Raw genomic sequence first — 23,853 nt, forward strand, 5'->3', positions numbered from 1 at the left:
AAAGGCCTCAGACCGGATTCTTATTTCCTCTTTGTATCGCCTGAAAAGATTGCTTAAGTCATACGCCTCAGATCATCCATACATCCTGTTAATAACGTGCGATAAAAATGTCGATTTAATAAACATGGATATCAGGGTTTTATTTTAACTTTGAGTGAAACCTCAAGAAATTAAAATTCATACAATTACGCCAACCGTTATTTGCATACCGTAATATATATGTTGGTCCTGAGCTCAGCTTTCTGTATGGATCTCTGTTACTCTGTACCTTGTCTCTTCTCCCTCGGTGGGTTCTCTTTTAGAGGGTGTGGGTCATTTTTTGATCTTTTATAATACACAACAGATAAAATTCTGTAATAGTTCTCGAGTATTTAACACTTTCTTAGTTTAAATAAGGCTTAGTAAGTTAAGTAATCGTTCCGAACCTCTCGAGGGCTCACGATCGGCACCGTGTTAGCGACTCTAGAGAAGGGGCTCTACCACTTTTTTTTTGTAATCTTGTCTTATTAAGATGCCACTTTTACTTATCTTAAAATTAAAAATAGCGCTCCAGTGCGGGTTGTGCACCCGCTCTTACTACGCACCGCTCCACGTTACTTTACAAGACCCCCTCTCTCCGCTGCCTCCGGTAATCTTTTTTTTGATTACCTAATTGGTTCTCTTTAGTTTCCCCCCAAAATTTTTGGAGGGGACGCTAACACCCCCTTTTTTACCGAAAATTTGGGCCTCTAACCCCCCCCCCCCCCCTCTATAAAATCCTGCATACGGCCCTCATAAGTTTGTATACTTTCATGCTCTTAGCTCCAATAATAGATAAGACCTAATAATTCTCACACAAGATTTTCCGTTTACACTCTGTGAACTGTGAATGTTTCGTCCGTTTCAAAATACACTTCGTAAGTACTTTCATGCTCTTAGCAGTCGTTGCTCCAACAATAGAGGAGAAACTAATTCTCACGCAAGATTTTCGTTTACACTCTGTGTATGTTTTGTCCCTTAAAGGACGGAACTAGTAATATACTTCGTATACTTTCATGCTCTTAGAGTTCCAATAATAGAGAAGAACTAATTCTCACGCAAGATTTTCGTTTACAGTTACACCCTGTGTATGTTTCGTCTTCAAATATTACACTTTGGATACTCGTTGAGTTTGAAAATAGCCAAGTCGCTACCACACCACTCGACATTCCTGGTGCGCCAACTTAACCATCCGTCACATACTTGTGTCACCCTTGTTCCCATCCGTAGCTAGAATTTTTGGAATTTTTAAAAATCAACCAATCAGATTGCACTGAGTTTACCGATTGTTGCATCGGAGTATCGGAGTTCGATTATTTTTCCCTGATACCTTGGTAACAGCACAATGTAAAATCTTGATTTCACTGGGTTAATCATTTCCCCACATCGCAGAGTTAAAACCTTGATTTCTCTTGGTTAATCCATAGTTTTTTCGTAATGGCCTCCTCCCTCTCTCCCCCCAAACATTTCATTGCACCTCGCCACGCATCATTCTCGCCCACCCAACAGCGTCTTTACCTCCAAAATATACAAGTGAGAATAATGCTCAAGCAGCTCGAGGCACTGATGTACTCACTCATAAGATTTACTATACCTAGTTATTGCCTTGTTTTTTTTCCCAGAAACAAGGGAAATTTTGAAAATTAGCAAGATGTGAAATTTGATTTCATGTTTCCTCTTTTCAGTAAGAATGGTGGCACTGACTGCTATTAATTACTTAGATCCAGAACAATTTTACTTTTATTAATGCAGTAGCAAAGGTGTGTGCTTTTCTGCAATCAGATTTTCTGTAGCAGGTATTGTAGTGGTCCTTACTATCCTACTGCTACTACTTACCAATAGTTATTGTAAGACTGCTATTAATTACTTAGATCCAGAACAATTTTACTTTTATTAATGCAGTAGCAAAGGTGTGTGCTTTTCTGCAATCAGATTTTCTGTAGCAGGTATTGTAGTGGTCCTTACTATCCTACTGCTACTACTTACCAATAGTTATTGTAAAATGTGTTTATACCTTGTGTAAAGGACCATTAACATCTTATCTACATGTAATGGTAATTTTTACTTTTTTGACATGTGGTGACCATTTTGGGTAGGTAATTTTCTAATCATATATAGAGCTTGAAACTTACCGATAAAACAGTGTAAGCATGCAATGGGTATTCAATTACTCAAACTAACTGCTATTTTGAAATGAAAATAATGAACATAGGTAATGAACATATTTGGCGATATCTATCAATTTGGTTTGGAATTTTGAAAAAAGAGAAAGAGGTCAAAGAGGTAAAAATAATTTCAAAATGGCACTGAGGTGACTGAGGCACTGGTCCACTGGTCCACTTCCAAGTTCCACTCTTCCACTGGATTCACTGTTTCACTGGAATAACAGGAATAACTGGAATTGTGGAATGTGGAATAGAAAATTAAATTTGAATAGATCAGTTGCGCTTACTTGGGTGATGTTTCAAAGTCATAGAGCAGGAAAAATGAGGACGAACGGAATTTTTCTTTGTCTCCTACAACTTCTAGATCCCGAGATAAATCGATTTAAAAAATACCGGTAAGTCGTAAACTTTGACGTCACGGCATACGCTCCCGTAGGCGATGACGTCACATCAAATGTCCCGAGCAAAGCTCCCTTGCAGGCAACGCATTAATGTGTTTGTGCGCACACGTTTCTGCGCATTTCTTTCTGCTCCTCCGCTAGCGTGCTTGCATAGTGGCGCTACCTAGCGGACAAAAATAGCAACTGCGTTAAGTACTCAAACTAACTGCTATTTTGAAATGAAAATGAACATAATGAACATTTTTGGCGATATCTATCTATTTGGAATTTTGAAAAAAGAGAAAGAGGTCAAAGAGGTAAAAATAATTTCAAAATGGCACTGGTCCACTTCCAAGTTCCACTCTTCCACTGGAATAACTGGAATTGTGGAATTGTGGATGTGGATTATTGTGGAATAGAAAATTAAATTTGAATTGACTGGAAAAAAATTCGAAAAGTAATATACTAGTGCTGCTCTCTAGCGTTGAACGGCATTTTTCGCTGAGGCGAGTTTTTTTGTGTGATCAAAAATGGATTCCATTTTTTGTGATCAACCAATGAAATCATTTGTTTACTCTGTTTTCATTGGTCGATTTGATTTTTAGAAAAAAATATTTGTGTTGTGCGGGAAATTTTGAAAAATATAGAATCGAATGTTGAAGTCCGATGTACGTGTTTTTTGTTCTTATCAATAGGTAGTAGCACTCTTATCACTAGGTTTTGCCTGCAACGAAGGTTGTCTCAGGTGCCGTTAGTGTTCGCTGAGCACCAGTTAGTTTAGTTGTCAGGTGGTTGTGTGTTTTGTTTACATCAGTCCATCGTCAGTAGAGCACCAGTAATCAATATAATGTACGTAGAGATTGGCACAGAGCATAGTAATTCGATATCATTTCATTTGGGGACCTGTGATTCTATTTTCGTAATGTCCGACGCGCCTGTGCTTTAAATTTAGCCATGCTTGATGTTATTCCCAAACATATTTGGAACTGGCTGTCAGCAGGATGGGACAGTATGGCAGACCTTGCAGACAAGATAGATGATCTTATCTGTAGTTTTGAGGGTGGTGGTGACAATACAATGGATACGATCGCGATGTACTTGTTTATCTGGATGTTATTTGGTTTAGTCGTGTTAGGGATCGGGCGATATGTTTACAGTAATTTTATAAGTGTCAAACAAATAAAACCACCAGCAGTGGATAGTGTCGTGAATAAAGTTGTTGAGCCTAAAATTGTTCCTTCCGCTGTGAACAAGGATATAAAGTTAAGTAGTGCTCCTCTAACATCTCCCAATAGAACGGTTCCAGCTACACCACCAGTGCGGCGGAGACTGGGATCCAAGTCTGGTAGAACAACACCAACACTCACCCGCTCAAGATCTTTACAGAGCTTGAGTATCCCTACAGCAACAGGACCTGAAGCAGAGAGTGTCAGATGGGTAAATCAAGTGTTTCTTTGGCTCTATTCAGATATGATGGTAGTTAACGAACTTCTAAATGTCTGGATTACAGCTCTCAATGAAACCATGAAACCATCTGTTACAGAGGTAAGTTTTGTGTTTTTTTGTTTATAGTCCTGACCTTAAATGAATACATATATCAAAAATTCATTAAAACACTTCAGTGACTTTATAATTGAATATTAGAGAGAGAGAGAGAGAGAGAGAGAGAGAGAAATAATGACAGGCTGCCCAAATAGAGAAAAACAACCTTAGTAACTAAAGGTAAAGTTTACATTGGCCAGCCTTATCAGCTTGGAAGTTAGTGTGTCTGCCTTGAAAGTGTTAGATCTCAGGTTCAGATCCCACCTGGGAAAAAATTTATTGTAAACAGATAATGTTTGTTATTGGAACAGTTCTCTCTATCAAAGCTCTTAAAAAAAAGACCTTGTTGGATTGGAAGGTTGACCTAACTAATGTCTCATAAGGTGACATTTTTGGCCATCATACAGTACCTACTTGAAATTACCTACTTAATCAGAATCATGATTTTGGGAAAAATTTATTGTAAACAGATAATGTTTGTTATTGGAACAGTTCTCTCTATCAAAGCTCTTAAAAAAAGACCTTGTTGGATTGGAAGGTTAACCTAACTAATGTCTCATAAGGTGACATTTTTGGCCATCATACAGTACCTACTTGAAATTACCTACTTAATCAGAATCATGATTTTGGGTAATGATAAAAGAATAGGTACCAATTTAGGCAGTTAACAATTTTAACTATTATTACCTTAATTTTGTTAGCTCTTCAGAAGATGTTGATAAAAAAAAGTAGGTACATGGCTTGCATCATTCCAAACATGAAGTACTTAAACCAATTGGTTTTTGCAATCAAATTAGTCTGGGTTATTTATTTATTCTATTAGTTTTGAATGAACCTGAAAGCATGTTACTTGGTGGTAATCAGCATCTATTAAGAAAAAAAGGCAAAAGAGTCATCTTGGTTATTTATTTTATTCTATTAGTTTTGAATGAACCTGAAAGCATGTTACTTGGTGGTAATCAGCATCTATTAAGAAAAAAAGGCAAAAGAGTCATCTGCATCTATTAAGAAGAATGTGTGAATTTCTAGACTTTAGAATCAGGATTCTACACTTTTGATCATTATGAAACTACTATGGATTGTTTGCCTATTTAAGTATTTACTTACCTACTTTACCTTTTGTTTACTTTTCAAATACTCATGTCTGGGGGAAAAGGTAGGTAGGTACGTTTAGTACTTAAGTTCCTACCTATGGTAGGTGTTCATGTATATTCTATTGAAAAAAAAAAAAATAATAAATAAATGGTTGATACCTACTAGCTAATGGTACACTAATTATGTTAGGTAGGTAGGTAGGTACATATTATCTGTAGGTACTATTTATGTATGCCAAAAATCCAAGTATGTAATCAACTTTAATTTTAGGTAGTTATCTTTATATTCTTCACATAATGCACTCACCTACTAAATAAATAAATAAATAAATGGTTGATACCTACTAGCTAATGGTACACTAATTATGTTAGGTAGGTAGGTACATATTATCTGTAGGTACTATATTTATGTATGCCAAAAATCCAAGTATGTAATCAACTTTAATTTTAGGTAGTTATCTTTATATTCTTCACATAATGCACTCACCTACTTTGAATTAAATAAATAAATACATATTATGTGAATAAAACATCTGATTCTCCTCATTCTCCGTAATGTAATGAGTAGTATAAAATAAATTAATACTATCTTATCAGTGTTCCTTGTACTCTATGATATTAACCTATTTACATAATCGTTATTGTAGCTCTAACAATTTATAAGTACCTAGATACAATAATATTTTCATTTTGATAAGTCAAAACTACCTACCTACATCATACATCATTAGGTAGGTAGGTAGGTATATGCACTTGGTTGTTATAAACAGGTACCTACCTAAATTCAGTGGTACATCTCCCTAGTGACAAAGGTAGTACCTCTCCCTCATTTATTACAAAGGTTGTACCTCTTTTGTATGAGGGAGATAATTAACTTTGATCTCTACTGTAAAACAAAACCCGCTTTATGGAGGTCATATTCTTTACAAACTTTACTGTCAAAATTGGACTGATTGTTCAATACTCAATAGGTAGCTGATATTGTTGATAAATAAATATCGGTCTCTTTGAGTCAACAGCTAGAAAACAGAACAGACCGCAGACCGGAAAAAAAATGCAAAATTGTCGAATGAGACCTCACTTTTTTTCCTTATTTATTAAAGAAATTGTTTCTTCTTTACCGTAAAGACTTTACTACTTAACAGGTAGAAAACAGACAGACCGCAGACCGAAAAAAAATAAAAAAAATGCAAAATTGTCGAATGAGACCTCACTTTTTTTCCTTATTTATTAAAGAAATTGTTTCTTCTTTACCGTAAAGACTTTACCACAAAAAAGTACCTATATTTTACTTTTGTAATGATTAATGAAATAACTGCGATCTAGGTCAAGTAGTACAATGTATTTTTATAAGTTTATTTCTTCCGTTTAATTTCGTTCGTTCTAGTCGTCGCAGGCAAAAGAGTCTATTCTCATATACATATATTTATCTCCCCTTTAACTCCATACACAAACAGCCCACTCTGAGGCTTAGGTGTAGGGGTAACTGCCCTATAAGATGGGTTAATCTTATACGAATCTACGATTGATGGTAGTAAATTAGCCGATTAATGCGGTTCTCATTCAGTGCTGCGTCGTCACAATCAGCACCAGATTTCTCTCGTTTTCTATGCTCAAAATGAATCACATTTTGTTTTTACATTGCATTCCCATATCTCTCGATCGTCCCACGCTAAGCCCCCCTCTAAGACTTTACCACAAAAAAGTACCTATATTTTACTTTTGTAATGATTAATGAAATAACTGCGATCTAGGTCAAGTAGTACAATGTATTTTTGTAAGTTTATTTCTTCCGTTTAATTTCGTTCATTCTAGTCGTCGCAGGCAAAAGAGTCTATTCTCATATACATATATATATATCTCCCCCTTAACTCCATACACAAACAGCCCGCTCTGAGGCTTAGGTGTAGGGGTAACTGCCCTATAAGATGGGTTAAGCTTATACGAATCTACGATTGATGGTAGTAAATTAGCCGATTAATGCGGTTCTCTTTCAGTGCTGCGTCGTCACAATCAGCACCAGATTTTTCTCGTTTTCTATGCTCAAAATGAATCACATTTTGTTTTTACATTGCATTCCCATATCTCTCGATCGTCCCACGCTAAGCCCCCCTCTCCCTCAAGGGGATATAAACTGCATAGAAAAACTAGCAAGCACAGCATGTTTAAATAACGCGAGATTGCATTCGTTGTTTGTACATTGCTATGGTTTCTATAGAGCAAAAGTGAGGGAGATAATTATACAAAGGGAGAATCAAGGGGACTTCTAGGTAAACCATACCCAATTACAATTACCCATGTACCTACTCAAAACCCTCTTAAAAATATTTATTATGGACATCGAAGCAACGGCTATCTCCACCGCTTTTTCGTGGTATTTCTTTCCCAATGTCAGCCTCAATTACAATTACCCATGTACCTACTTAAAACCCTCTTAAAAATATTTATTATGGACATCGAAGCAACGGCTATCTCCACCGCTTTTTCGTGGTATTTCTTTCCCAATGTCAGCCATTGCTCTGTGTTAATCATAATTAATGATCGATCATCGAGAGAATGTTTCAATGACAAAACTGATTACTCATTTACCTGCTTGTTATCACCTTAAAATACCCAATATGAACCCAAGTAAGTACTCATATACTTAAATTGTATTCCATGTAGGTACATTTGTACATATGCGACCCTTAAGTAAATACAAACCCAAATAACCTAATAATAATGAATGTCCTCTTTATAAGCTATCGAGGCAGATAGGTACGGATGGTCTTTAGGTACTAATGATTAATAATTTTATACTAAAAGGGGATTTTTTCGTCCTGTTCCCTACCATGATAATCGAGAAACAGGAGGGAAAATCCTACATTCGTCTCTCTAAAAATGTTGGGAAAATATACTCCAGTGACAACCTTAGTCCTAGGAAATAGTGATTTAGTGACTAGTTAAGTGCGGTGATAATGCCTTGCATGGTGTTCATACTGATGTGAACTCGTTAGTTGTCCTAATGATCATCATCATCAGTAATCGTATGAGACGGAAGTTATTGTAAAATGTGTTTATACCTTGTGTAAAGGACCATTAACATCTTATCTACATGTAATGGTAATTTTTACTTTTTTGACATGTGGTTCTAATGATCATCATCATCATCAGTAATCGTATGAGACGGAATGAGCTAAGGTTACTAAAATACTATTTTTGTAATAATTTGTTCGACTGGAAGTTTGTAATGGAAGTCGTTCGACCCGGCAGCTAGGATCGGAACGCCACCTTTGAGACGGAATGAGCAGGAGCTAGATGCTAAGGTTACTAAAATACTATATTTGAAATAATTTGTTCGACTGGAAGTTTGTAATGGAAGTCGTTCGACCCGGCAGCTAGGATCGGAACGCCACCTTAAGGTCCCAAATACTGATTGTAATTGATCAGAGGCCTATTCGTTGATTCAAGTTTTTTTTTGTGTGTGTGTTTTTTTTTAGATAAAAACTTTAGGTTGTACCTATAGATTACTATGGATAACTTCGAATTCCAAGGCTGATCTGACTAATTTTCATCTCAAGGTTTATACAGACTGGTAGTTGACCAGTTGCCAAGTATGTAATAGATGATGCTAGACTTTGCTAGTAAGTCCGTTACTAGTGACTACTAAGGTACATATTAGTAAGTTGTTCCCATGACATAGTCAATGGGGCTCAACCAAATGACAATTTTTTTCGAGATAGAGTCCTATTCCGATGTAAAAGTACCCAAAAAGTGCATTGGCGCATTCATCACTCAAAAACATCCAAAACGGTCCCTAAATCCCCTAAAATGTCGCTAAAAGGTCACAAAAAAAATAACGTTGAAACAGCCATGGTTTTTCAAGGTTTATACAGACTGGTAGTTGACCAGTTGCCAAGTATATGTAATAGATGATGCTAGACTTTGCTAGTAAGTCCGTTACTAGTGACTACTAAGGTACATATTAGTAAGTTGTTCCCATGACATAGTTTTCCAGTAGTACCTATTATTCATCAGAACACACATTCTAGTACCTACTTCTATAGGTATATTGTTCAGTAAACATGCATAACACCTATGGGAGCAAGACCAAATGTTAGTTTCGGATTTTGCCCCCAATTTCAAGCGAATACTTTTTAAATTTTAACATTAATAATTATCACATGTTTGTTATTTCTATTCAGCTAAGATGTTATACCTAAGTTAATATTTTTTCAAGCTAAGCATTAATAAATGCTCACCTTGTAATAACGCTTGTAAATTTTCATGTCTGCTGAGATTTGAACCCCAGTCTCCCATCGCTCTTTCTGTGAGGTACCGGGACTAGGTGACTGGGTATTCAACTTCTATTGAACTTTATCAAGCTCGCGTACCATTGAGAAGGTAGAAGAACAACTTTATGCAATAATCGGCTCAGGGTCATTTGTACTGAGAAATAAAATCATGTATAAAGTGTATGCTATGATCAAGAGAACCTATAAAGTTTAGTGTACAGTATACACTATACTTGTTCTTAAGTATCAACAAAAACATGCTAAGCGCAACCATACCTTGTAATGATGATTACGACAATTAATCCAAACTACTTTACTTAATAATCACAGTTTCCTCCTAGGTTTTGAAAAAAAAGTAAAATAAAATAAGTTGTTGGACTTGTAGGGAAGTAGGTATGTACCTAATCTACCTAATGGACCCACTACCACTCCATAGAATTTCGGTATACAGAGTTAACTTGTTCGTTATTGAACTTTCGTTTTATCAAAGGCTCAGGAGTTGAATTTCTACAGTCGGTATTCTTATTCTTACCCCCTTTTGATCGAATCCCTTCTACTTATAATCCATGCTGGATTTACCTTAGCCTGTGTGACCACATAGCCACATACCCGTACGTACAACGTACAAGTAGGTACCTACTGTATCGATGGGAGGTAAATCTATACATTGTACAGCTCATCATCTTAGCAATGAGTTATACCTACGTACATACATACTCGTGGGAATCCTATCTTAATGTTTGTTTTTTTTTTTTTTTTTTTTTTTTTTTTTTTTTAGGTTGGGCATTTTTGTTTGCATATAAATGACATCATGGGTACACAATTACACAAAGTAGGTAGGTACCTACCTATCGTATACTATCATAATCCATAGTCCATACATACCCACGTAGGTACCTACTTATACCTACGTATATCGTAAATCCATACATAACAGTTAGTCAATAGAGGCCAAACTAATTTACTGAGGGAAAATGCGAGTACCCATGGGTAAATTTACAACCAGGTATTTTATGCGACACACAACTACATAATTATTATCTTACCTACATTGTATGTAGTTGTAAGATAGAGTAGATATGTTACATTGTACATCCAGATGGAAACCTGTAGATGTTATTGTAAGTTTATAATAATGCTATCACTGTGTAACCCATTATTTATTCGGTCCGTCTACCGTACAATGTCGAATTGGGTACATGCTGTAATTTGCAATAATATTACATTATTAGCATGTTGTGTTCGCAACCGTTATTGAGAAGAAACTCAAAGATATAAAGAATCAAGTAAATACCTTTGTCAGATTGTCAAGTTCTTTCATAATAACCTAATAACACTACCGTGAGAAGATACACCAAGGGGGCCGTGGGGGCCCAGCCCCCCCCCCAGATTTTTTACGAGGGGGCAAGGTATTGTCCCCTTGCCTGGGGGAGGGCACAGCTTTAAGACCGTGCCAGTAACTGCACAGGTAAGATTTCGTTGATTTAATATAATTTACTTAAAATATTACTTATTTAATATTTATTTTACCTAAATGAAATAACAGAACTCCGAACAGAACAAAAAAGTGTCAGATTTTCACGATTCCCGTTGTTGCTAAATAAAATGTGAAGCCCTTGCCAAAAGTGAAATGAAAAAGATCTGTTGGAACATATTTCTTCTTCAATGAAGCAGACTTAATGCCCGGGTTCACAGTTCGACGGTTAAGTTAACCCAGAGGATTTAACTTCTAGATGTGTTGTAGGCTACCTGCATATGGAGTATAGGTACTGTGGATTGGAAACATTTTCGCATTAGCGGATTACTACCATTTTTGCCGGATTGTAATCCACGGCATTCAGTGTCAGTCACGCAATTCAGTGAATTCAGTCAATTTTTTCCTCCCTGCCCAGACCTGTATTTGAGCCTAGTTCCACGGGCTATTCGAAATGTTTCGTGTAATATACACAGTCGTGCTGAGGCCGGAACTTGGCCTGGAGCCCGAGCAGTGCGCCTAGATCATTATAACTTATAACAAATATAATAAAAATTGCCACGAATTCTGCAGCTCCACACACAATTTTACAATCACCAAAATTTTCAATACCTACACCAATAATATTCAAAATTTCAAGTCAAGACACCAATGAAAAAAATGCCTATGAAACTTTAGACTGGCTGTGGAAAAACAGAAAATATTAGAAAGAGAAGACCATGATTGGACTGAAAATGAATTCCATGAATCTGAGCTGATACCTCCTCATACAAACTCTAGCTATCACGCTAAAGTTTTAGACGAGGCTCTAACTCTAAGTAGGTACATTGTGCTGGTGATGGGTTGAATAGAGAAATAAAAATACAAATAGGTACCTACATAAATCAGAACTGTTATAATAAATGCAGTTTGTGTTATTATATCACTACTTTGGTGCTCACTGCAGCATTGTAAGATTTTCCCAATATCTCAATAATCCTAAAATCCAATGTTTACCTACCATGTTGGGTCATGTATGTCTGTCCGAATTGGTCATGTATGTCTGTCCATACACACACAAAACACACACACCACACCCACCATACACACGCGCGGTCGCGCTACGCGCTCCCTGCCATGTCCGTGCAGCATAATAGGCATAACTTTGAACTAATGGGGAGCGCATAGCGCGACCGTATTCTTTAAAAGTGAGAAGCCAATGAGACGCATAGCGCGACCGTATTCTTTCAAAATGAGAAGAAAATGAGGAGCGCATAGCGCGACCGTTTTGTTTCAAAGTGTGAAGCTAATGGGGAGCGCGTAGCGCGACCATATTCTATCAAAGTGCGAAGCCAATAGGGAGCGAGTAGCCCGACCGTATTGTTTCAAGGTGTGAAGCTAATTAGGAGCGCGTAGCGCGACAGTATCCTCTCAAAGTGAGAAGCAAATAGGGAGCGCGCAGCGCGGCCATATTCTATCAAAGTGCGAAACCAATAGGGAGCGTGTAGCGCGACCGTATTCTCTCAAAGTGAAAAGCCAATAGGGAGCGCGTAGCGCAACCGTATTTTCTCTAAGTGAAAAGCCAATAGGGAGCGCGACCTTATTCTCTTAAGTGCGATGCCAACAGGGAGCGCGCAGCGCGACCATATTCTCTCAAAGTGCGAAGGCAATACGCAGCGCGTAGCTCGACCGTATTCTTTCAATGTGATAACCCAATGTGCAATCCACGGAATTCAGTGTCAGTCACGCAATTCAGTGAATTCAGTCAATTTTTTCCTCCCTGCCCAGACCTGTATTTGAGCCTAGTTCCACGGGCTATATGTTTACTATGTTATGTTATGCCTATCTTAATAGAAATGTATTTGATAATCTTTTTCACATCCTGCTGTTGGGGCTTTCCAAATAATTAGTCATGAGAACCGCAGGCAATATTGAAAATTCAGTTTTCTATTAGAGGATTAGGCTGATTATTATTTGCACGTGTGTACCTTAATAATCCATAATCCTTTCCTGAATGCATTTCAGTAGAATCTTTGACGGAAAAATAATGGGCACTCCGTTTAAAAAATAAGCTTTGCTCTCCACAGAATTGCTTTCATGACTATTATTCATACAATGTGTTTCAACAATGATCCTACATTGCTTTCCTCACTAGGTATTATTTATTCAGGGTGTTTCAATAATGATGCTACAATTGCTACATGGTTTAAAACTACCGCACATCTGGATATCTGAACCTAACAGAGAATTTTTCTAAAGCAAGTCAGATGGATGAATTGAAAATTAAGGAGCGCGGTAGTGCTCCGCCCCGCCAAGTCAAGAAAGTTTGACCGCGCTACTAGAGATATTATACGCGACAGGGAAAGTAGCCGTTTTCATTAATAATTAGATGAAGATTCTTGATTTGTAGGTGATGCTGAATGTTATTTTCCAATAAAGGGAAGTCTACAAACGGAGAGAGGCATAATAATTAGATGAAGATTCTTGATTTGTAGGTGATGCTGAATGTTATTTTCCAATAAAGGGAAGTCTACAAACGGAGAGAGGCATTTGTTCAGCAGGTTCAGCTACCTATATGGCTAACGGCTAACATTAAAAATGAATTAGTAAATTAAATTTTAACCATCATAACACAAATTAAAGCACAATAAAGAGGTGGTGTTAGCATAATGGGACTCCTTGTTCTAAGCTGACAGTCTAAATAAAATACTACTTATACCTTACAGGAAGTTATAAAACACTAAGTATACCTACCTTACAGGAGATATGGCACCTGTGCTATCTTTTTGTTGAATGCTGGACCACCACGAGTCCATCTCTGGGTCACCCTGTAGAGTTCCATTCTCCAGTTAAATGACATTTAAGTCTTGAATCCCATGAAGGTATATATCAAGCATGAAGTACAGTTGGGTGTCTGAGGCGCCATACTTAAGTAACAGAAAGTAGACTTGAGTGAAACAGCTGTGATATGAAAGTTGTTTGAGGTAACTGAATCAGAACATTGAAGTATGCATCTATTGTTTTAGACGTTCTTATTATTCAATGCAATTGTTATTTCTAAAGCAGATTACAATTATTACATGTTGTAAGGATTCGGAAGAGAATAAGTAAATAGGTTATTGGAAGATATTAATGAGTCATTTGCTTTGTGATGTTTGTAGAGTTATGTGGAGATTTTTATTTTATTTAACATTTAAGTACAAAAGATTTCTCCCAGAGAATGCATTGAAGGAGTAATGTAATGTGAAGCCTTTATTTGTAGGTACTTTAGGTTTACAACATATAAAACCTTTTAAATATAAATATAATAGTACAAAATCAGTACACTAGTAATGAGGCCTCCCATATCGCCCTTCAAAACATAAGAGGTGCAAGCCGCAAGCCACCCCTTGATTGAAGGAGTAATCAGTTAATTTCCCATTTATTCGTCAAATCAATTGAACGGAACGACTATGGCAATCCTTTCAACACGGAACGTGAGACATATCCCACGGTTTTTAAAATAATTTAACCTAATGTTTATTAATTAAAAAAAAAAAGACCACAGAGGGATGCTATAGCAGGAAATAATAGCGACGCGTTTACAATAACGTGGTTTATTAATTATTATATTTATTATTTTAAAATTAACTGATGTTTTTTCTCTCAATTTTTCAGCATGGTCTGGGCGTCGAACTTGTGAGACTCTTGACTGAAACGACGCAACCTCCAACCATCAACAACGTCTTCTGTGAATGTGATTCCAAGGATGACGTGGTAAGTAAAAAGGGTGACTTTCATGCAATGGAATTTTGCAAAAAACCTTCATATGAGAAAAAGTCGTGGGAGAAACACTCATATGAGAGCATAGCATTTTCTTTTATGAAGGCTGTCTTTTGTAAAATTGTATTCCATGTAGGTATTATCAGAATCCTTGATTAATATTTTTTTATTGGACTAGAGAAAAATTCCAACTTCCTTCCTTATTGAGAGGAAGTAGGTGCTTGAGCTTTGATCATTGAAATTCCAACTGACTGGCAGACATTATCAGAATCCTTGATTAATATTTTTTTATTGGACTAGAGAAAAATTCCAACTTCCTTCCTTATTGAGAGGAAGTAGGTGCTTGAGGTTACTGGTGAATATTTTGGAAGGTTTGAGTATGCTGCTAATATTGCTAACGGGTTGTTTGTTTGACTCCGATATAAATCTAATTTCATCATCATGATAATCAGATTTTTTAATTTTTATTTATTAAAGTAGATAACAAATAGGAAAATATTGTGATCATCATTTATTTATCAGTTTATTTATTGATCAGTGATTGATTACTGATTACGTATTTATTCCATCAATATTATCACTGAAACAAAGTTGCCTGCTGATTCCAATATTTTCCACCTTGCATTCTACATTCTATGGGTCGGAGCTTTTGTAGGACAGAAGAATGCAATAAGTTTGCTTATTCATCCGTCTATCCCTTCGACTAATTTGACTTTTTTGGCTTTCTGACTTGCTATTCAGCATTTTCATCGACAATGTCGATTTTTCGTTCGTTTTCAACCATAATTGAGGGCGTCATTTAGCTATCGCTAAACTTGAATTGCACTCATCTGCAATTGCAATAAATCGCATTTGAAATTGCATTCAAACTCTTGTTCATGATCGTGTTTTAAAGTACATATGTATAATTTCAAACAAACTTGACAGACCTACATAGAAATCTCTATGAATATCTGTGTACACAAGTTACTCAAATGCATTTTGTTTTTATTACCAGACATCATGTCCTCAAGCCTTAACTGCCTTACTCATAGATAGGTACTTAAATATGTGTAGGAAATAGGTACCTCCTTCGAATATCCCAGAGAGAAAAACTGCTGAGGAGAGGGAGAAAAAGGGAAATATATAAACTGAAATTCTTCTCTCAGGAATTTCATCTTCAATTATTGTTGAAACAAAAAAAAAAAGGGCTTTAGGTACTAATGATTAATAATTTTATACTAAAAGGGGATTTTTCCGTCCTGTTCCCTACCATGATAATCGAGAAACAGGAGGGAAAATCCTACATTCGTCTCTCTAAAAATGTTAGGAAAATATACTCCAGTTCCTAACTACCTATCAAGTTTTATTGTTATCGCTGTGTGAATAAAGGCTCGTAATAGAGCTATTTCAAATAGCTTTCGAAAGCGAGGAAATTTCCATTACAAACATTTATCCAACGAAGAAGAACTGAAGAATACGGACAGAGTTAGCACCGTCTGAGATATTTATAGCTAAAAAAGGCGTCAATTTTATCTGTTGCGTTTGGCGCCTCTGTTTTATTGCTGTGCTTTGTAATTTGTATACTTAAAGCGAAGTTGCTGTGTTTTAAGGTAATAGACTAGTACAGAGGTACACGGTATAAACTTTTGAAGCTGAAGCTACATGAAAGCGAGGAAATTTTCCATTACAAACATTTACCCAACGAAGAAGAATACGGACAGAGTTAGCACCGTCTGATAGCTAAAAAAAATAGCTAAAAAAAATCAATGGCCAGTTTGACTGCCAACTTTGAGACATGGACAAGGCACTTCAAGAAGTAAAAGAAGACCTCCAATTTTCCTTGTAGCTTCAGCTTCAAAAGTTTATACCGTGTACCTCTGTACTAGTCTATTACCTTAAAACACAGCAACTTCGCTTTAAGTATACAAAGCACAGCAATAAAACAGTGGCGCCAAACGCAACAGATAAAATTGACGCCGATTCCTGTTTTGCTCTATTTGCTGCAAGATGGAATTCTTGAATACACATCTACATACCTATGTCTCGGCTAGATGCACATAATGAAGAATGAAAGCCCATTTTCTCTCGCATTTCCTCCAAGCTACGAATCATAAAATCATTATGCTGGGCGTTGAAATTAAACAAAAACTGGCAACGAGGCCTAATGAGAGCATTTCATATGAATGCTCAATAATTGAGTACATTTGTAATTTTCATTTTCCGTGAATATTTGGCAACATTGCACTATACTCTCCTCCTTCATTCTCATTTTTAATAGAACAGAAAATATTGTAGAATGTGTAAGTTACATATCTGACACCCTTCTCAAAGATAGGTAGTTAGGTATATTTATGCCACAGAAAGCTAACAAACATTGTATATAGGCGTTGTTAAATTAACTCGTGTCACGCACATATTTCCTTTCTTAGGATATTCAGGGTAACTATTTACATCATATAAAATAAATTGTTCCTACTGAAAAAATGTAGCCATAAGGCCCATACACATATCTCGCTACCTTCGTGGGTATGGAGTTTTATACAAAATTGTTTCGACTTATTTTCATTATTTTTAAATAAACAAGAAAATCGAAGAAGAAAATACAAAGTTTAAAATTTCATGATTATCCACATTGCGCCACACTCATGACATGTTTTATTACTTCATGACGTCACATTTTTGGCACATGTAGAAGAAAAGCGTTGTTGTCACATTGATTTTTTCAATAATATACACATAGCACATACAAACATACGCCTATGTCCCATACGTTCGTCCGAGTATAGTGCAATGTTGCCAAATATTCACGGAAAATGAAAATTACAAATGTACTCAATAGATGGGTTCAGTAGGAGCTCCTCCACACTGACGATGGCTAAGCCCAGGAACTTCCTGCCTTGCTCCCCTGTGCCCACTTTATCGTACACCTCGAACAGCACTTCCAGAGTGGAGGGGGTCACGTCACTGCAATGTAAACAAGGTTATCCCAATCGAATTATAGAGTAGGGTTGGATTTCACCAACATTTTTTTTTTTTTTTTTTTTTTTAGCCCTTAGAAGGCCTGTTAAGCCAACAGCCTGTTAAGTTCCATTTGATTAGTATAGGCTTAACAGGGCTGTTAAGCTAACAGGCTGTTGGGGGCTACAAAGTAAGTTGGTGGAACCCACAGTAGGTCATAAATTATAAACCTTTTTGTTTGAAAGAGTTTTAACGTCAGAGAACTAATGTACTTATAACTACAAAGGTCTTTGATGGATGTTTTACCCTCCATTGGGCGAAAAGCTTAAATTGTATTTCGGTACCGCTTTCACATTACTTCAAGGCACATTCTTTTACATCCATGCGTATCCAAAAACGGAAAATTCGGGTTAGAAAATTTTCGCCCTGACCGGGATTCGAACCCAGCACCTCTGGGTTGAGAGTTAGTGCTCTTTACCATTCGGCCACAGAGGTGGGCGACAATACACTTACAAGAGGAAATGTTCATCCCACTGCGGACTATTGGTGTTGACTTTGACAGCCGTCTGGTTTTTCTGCGGAGGGTCATCGACCTCTATCACACAGTAGGGCTCTTGGCAGCCCTTCTTTAGTCCAAGGTCATTGGCCTTGAGCACCTTGACTAAGAGACGCTTGTCAGAAGCATGTCGAGACGATGGAATGCTGTTGAAATGGGTCATCTGTAGGGACGAGAGGACAAGAATACCTAGAATATATTTCGTATAATACCTAGAATATATTTCGTGTAATATACTGTGTGCTCTGGACGGAACTTGGCCTGACGCACTTCCGTTCGCCTAGGTAGTAGAATATTCAGGATGGATCACTCACCATGCTATCATAATGAACAGGCAGCGTACTACCGGGTGGTTCATGATATCGTTTCAGTCGGGGACACGACGCGTACTTGAACAGATTCAAATGTACTTCAGTGGTTCTCATGGCGTTGGTAATAATGTCCGCAATAACGTCTTGCATTTGAGACTCGTCCAGACCGGGGTTCTTAATACTGCCTACAGGCGCCAGGAGCACTTTGATCTGAAATGTAAATTATTTTATTTTTCAAAGGGGTTCGATTCCCGACCAGGGCAGAATTATAATACGCCCGTTTGACTGGGGGAACAGTAAATACGAAGTCTTATCGTCCCGAAAACGAAGAGAGAAGGAGGGCATGATATAAGAATAAGAAGGCCGTTCCGAGAACGAACCTGACTTGTTTAGGGCGGGCATCATTACTCCTAATAAGTGTAATATCTTATCAAAAAAACAATCAACAGGTAAAGGAAAGTATTTTTTTATGTATTATTATTTTTATGAATAAAAAAAAACTAGATTTAAAATTATTATTTTAAATTGAAAAAAAAAAAAAAAAAAAAAAAAAAAAAAAAAAAAAAAAAAAAACGTAATCTAAGTAGTTTTCAAATTAAGGAATTCCTCACATTCGAAGAAAAACCAAGAAAACCGGTTTTATAGACTATTTAGTCATACAATAGAAGCTCGATTATCCCAACTTCCATTATTTCAACACTATTATTTAAATTCCAAAATCCATTTTTTTCTATCTTTCAAAGGATATCCTAACATATCAGAGGAAAAGATCATAGAAAGTGATCATTTCAACTACCCCCGGTCCCAATTAGTTGAAATAATCGAGGTTCTACATACATATCCTGTATCGTTCCATGTATGTAACGGGTCGATTCACAAGGCCTTTAAACACACTCTGTCCAGGTATTCAATTTTATCTAGATCTTCTCTTCTTCTAACATCAACATTAATCATATCTCTATATTTCATTCTGGGTCTACCTTTTGGTCTCACACCACCAACTATTACATAGTTGAAACATTTTCTTGGCAATTCAATTGAGGTTCTACTGTAGACTAAATTAGCCCATTACCTCCGGCCAGCCGTCCGCTTTGACGTCGGCCTTCAGCTTCTCCGTAATGCAGAAGATGTTGAGTCGGGCGCGGAACCGGTTCACGTTAACCCTGTAGTGGGACACTTCCACCTTGTCACCCTTCTGGCGGAACGCTTTCAGTTGCATCGCCGGGGTGGCGTCACAGTCACAGGTGATCGTCTGGGGAAAGCGAAAACAGAATAGTGGATAGAGGTTTTTTTATATACACTTTGCCTAAAAACGCTAGGCATTCTATAGAATACCGGTATTATATAGATTGGTGAGTTTAAACTCCGTTTAAGTTTAACTCTCGGATTAAACAATCTGATTGGCTAGAATTTTTGGAATTTTTAAAAATCAACCAATCAGATTGCTGAATCCGAGAGTTGAGATTGAACCGAGTTTACCGATTGTTGCATCGGAGTATCGGAGTTCGATTATTTTTCCCTGATACATTGGTAACAGCACAAGGTAAAATCTTGATTTCACTGGGTTAATCATTTCCCCCTATCACAGAGTTAAAACCTTGATTTCTCTGGGTTAATCCATAGTTTTTTCGTAATGGCCTCCTCCCTCTCTCCCCCCAAACATTTCATTGCACCTCGCCACGCATCATTCTCGCCCACGTGTTGGCGTGACCTCGCGATAAAAATAAAATTCTATTCAATTTTCACCGTAGAATTATTCTGTTCTAATGTTTTTTTTTTTACCATCTCGGGGAAAATCTCACGAATTGTGCAAGGTAGCATCGGGAGCTCTCAGCGCCTTGGTTAATGAATTGAATGATTCGAGCAATAAATTTTGATTGTTTCAGCAATTTATGAGCTCATTGATAATGTCTTAAAATAACAACACATAATATTTTCTAGTTTTTTACTGGGTGTAGAGATTTTCTCCACCATCTCGGGGAAAATCTCACGAATTGTGCACGGTAGCATCGGGAGCTCTCAACGCCTTGGTTAATGAATTGAATGATTCGAGCAATAAATTTTGATTCTTTCAGCAATTTATGAGCTCATTGATAATGTCTTAAAATAACAACACATAATATTTTCTAGTTTTTTACTGGGTGTAGAGATTTTCTCTTGGGTGGCTTCCCTCTTCTCTGTCATGTCTCATTGTCTCTAGGTATGTCTTTCGACTCGAGTCTGGTTTTATAAATAGCATAGTTTATTGCCAACCGCATTAACATACTTAAAATTAAAGAACTCCAAAGTGAGTTTCAATTTTGGGACTATAGGTACAATAATTTAGCTGTAAAATAGCGTGCAATAATTGTCCTACATACCTACTAGACTCCGCATACTGAAATTTCGTTAGAAAAGTCCCCTATGTTTCTCCTTTATTCTAGGCCAGACTCCGAAAATTTGGAGCATCTAACTCCCCCCCCCCCCCCCTAGAAGAGCGGTGAAATTAAAGAACTCCAAAGTGAGTTTCAATTTTGGGACTATAGGTACAATCATTTAGCTAGTAAAATAGGGTGCAATAATTGTCCTACATATACCTACTAGACTCCGCACACAGAAATTTCGTTAGAAAAGTCCCCTATGTTTCTCCTTTATTCTAGGCCAGACTCCGAAAATTTGGAGCATCTAACTTCCCCCCCCGCCTCTATAAAATCCTGCATACGGCCCTCATAAGTTTTGTATACTTTCATGCTCTTAGCTCTAATAATAGATAAGACCTAATATTTCTCACAAGATTTTCCGTTTACACTCTGTGAACTGTGAATGTTTCGTCCGTTTCAAAATACACTTCGTAAGTACTTTCATGCTCTTAGCAGTCGTTGCTCCAACAATAGAGGAGAAACTAATTCTCACGCAAGATTTTCGTTTACACTCTGTGTATGTTTTCTCCCTTAGAGGACGGAACTAGTAATACACTTCGTATACTTTCATGCTCTTAGAGCTCCAATAATAGAGAAGAACTAATTCTCACGCAAGATTTTCCTTTACACCCTGTGTATGTTTCATTGTTTCGTCTTCAAATATTACACTTTGGATACTCGTTGAGTTTGAAAAAAGCCAAGTCGCTACCACACCACTCGACATTCCTGGTGCGCCAACTTAACCATCCGTCACATACTTGTGTCACCCTTGTTCCCATCCGTTCAACGGGTCGATTCACAAGGCCTTTAAACACACTCTGTCCAGGTATTCAATTCTATCTAGATCTTCTCCTCTTCTTCTAACATCAACACTAATCATATCTCTATATCTCATTCTGGGTCTACCTTTTGGTTTCACACCATCAACTATTAGTTGAAACATTTTCTTGGCAATTCAATTGAGGTTCTACTGTAGACTAAATTAGCCCATTACCTCCGGCCAGCCGTCCGCTTTGACGCTCGAATACTGGTTCGGGCTCACTCTTCGAGCAGGTCGTCAAACCCTTTACCATGAACCCCTGTGTATGGTAACCTGTAGGGTCTATAGGTAGATTTGTGGGTTGGTAAAAAGCCAGATGGTCAAGAATGCAACTGTGGAGTATGGAGTGAATCGACGAATATCCAGCAGAGGCAAAACAGTAAAGATGACAACAATAGTACCCGTAATGACAAGTAGATAATAGGACAAATACGCGGACAGAATAGTATATGAATGGACAAAAGAAAAGAACGGGAGAAGTGTGAAACATTTGGTCATACTTAAATTCTAACTTGTATGACAGGCCATTGACATCCGTGCAAAATCAAGTAGACAGCCAGCCCAAACAATTTCTATGACTACAGTTAAATAATAATGAGTTATTATAAGTTATATGTGTCAAAACAGTTTCTACCCGGCAACCCGGCCCATTTAAGTAGCATCAACCATTTCCCAGTGGGTATCACGCTATCACACTGAGCTTGCATAAGGAGAAGTGTGAAACATTTGGTCATACTTGAATTCTAACTTGTATTTTTTTTTTCTTTTTTTCTCATAATTTCACGGTTACATCCATTTTACACAATATAATCTAATCTAATCTAAAAACTAGGTTATTTAGTTAAAAGAAAATACAATTTATAGCAATAATAAGTAAAAGATGATAGAATGGGACAAAACAGGCCAGGCCATTGACATCCGTGCAAAATCAAGATGAGTAGACAGCCAGCCCAAACAATTTCTATGACTACAGTTCTGTTAAAGAAAAGTTATATGTGTTAAAACAGTTTCTACCCGGCAACCCGGCCCATTTAAGTAGCATCAACCATTTCCCAGTGGGTATCACGCTATCACACTGAGCTTGCATAAAAGATGATCCCGGTTCAGTTCCCGGCCGAGACCGAGTTTTTTGTTGCCAATATCCTCTTTTAAGGTATTTAAAGTGGAAGAGTTATGCCATATATAGGAGCTTTTTTTTCGCTCTGTGCTTCGAATCCAGAGTGCATACAACTTTGTGAGGAAAATTGAGTCGGCAGTTACTTTAAATGAGTAGAGATCAATAGCGACAGTATTAAGGGGACTAGAGAGTGATATATTACCTCACAGCATTATAAATTCATGTATAGCCTGTAATACATGAGGCTATAATTTATAATTTTATATACTGATATAGCAACTAGCACCTCAACGTAAGAGATTGATATATTACCTCACAGCATTATAAATTCATGTATAGCCTGTAATACATGAGGCTATACTAGGACCTGGGCGTAAGTTATCAAATTGGATTTCCTCCTTCATTCTTATTTTAATAGAACAGAAAATATTGTAGAATGTGTAATTTACATATCTGACACCCTTTTCAAAGATAGGTAGTTAGGTATATTTATGCCACAGAAAGCTAACAAACATTGTATATAGGCGTTGTTAAATTAACTCGTGTCACGCACATTTCCTTTCTTAGGGTATTCAGGGTAACTATTTAGATCATATAAAATAAATTGTTCCTACTGAAAAAATGTAGCCATACGGCCCATACACATATCTCGCTACCTTGGTTTGGGTATGGAGTTTTATACAAAATTGTTTCGACTTATTTTCATTGTTTTTAAATAAACAAGAAAATAGAAGAAGAAAATACAAAGTTTAAAATTTCATGATTATCCACATTGCGCCACACTCATGACATGTTTTATTACTTCATGACGTCACATTTTTGGCACATGTAGAAGAAAAGCGTTGTTGTCACATTGATTTTTTTCAATAATATACACACAGCACATACACACGCCTATGTCCCATACGTTCGTCCGAGTATAGTGCAATGTTGCCAAATATTCACGGAAAATGAAAATTACAAATGTAGGTACTCAATTATTGAGCATTCATATGAAATGCTCTCATTAGGCCTCGTTGCCA

At 37.0% G+C, this 23,853-nt stretch overlaps 1 protein-coding gene across 1 annotated transcript in view; it reads right to left on the bottom strand.

The window, feature by feature from the left end:
* LOC103512977 overlaps positions 1–19,780 on the bottom strand; it is a gene marked incomplete at its 5' end in the record, with an annotated part of 40,005 nt that extends 20,225 nt beyond the window's left edge. The window contains 5 exons of the mRNA XM_026826302.1: positions 3,750–3,977; positions 17,495–17,634; positions 18,142–18,347; positions 18,499–18,705; positions 19,568–19,780. Of these exons, the coding sequence (XP_026682103.1) occupies positions 3,750–3,977; positions 17,495–17,634; positions 18,142–18,347; positions 18,499–18,705; positions 19,568–19,780 (994 nt within the window). The remainder of the gene's footprint in view (positions 1–3,749; positions 3,978–17,494; positions 17,635–18,141; positions 18,348–18,498; positions 18,706–19,567) is intronic.
* Between the last annotated feature and the right edge of the window lie 4,073 nt (positions 19,781–23,853).

Source organism: Diaphorina citri, unplaced genomic scaffold (genome assembly GCF_000475195.1).
Source record: "Diaphorina citri unplaced genomic scaffold, Diaci psyllid genome assembly version 1.1 scaffold906, whole genome shotgun sequence".
Classification (NCBI taxonomy): domain Eukaryota; kingdom Metazoa; phylum Arthropoda; class Insecta; order Hemiptera; family Psyllidae; genus Diaphorina; species Diaphorina citri.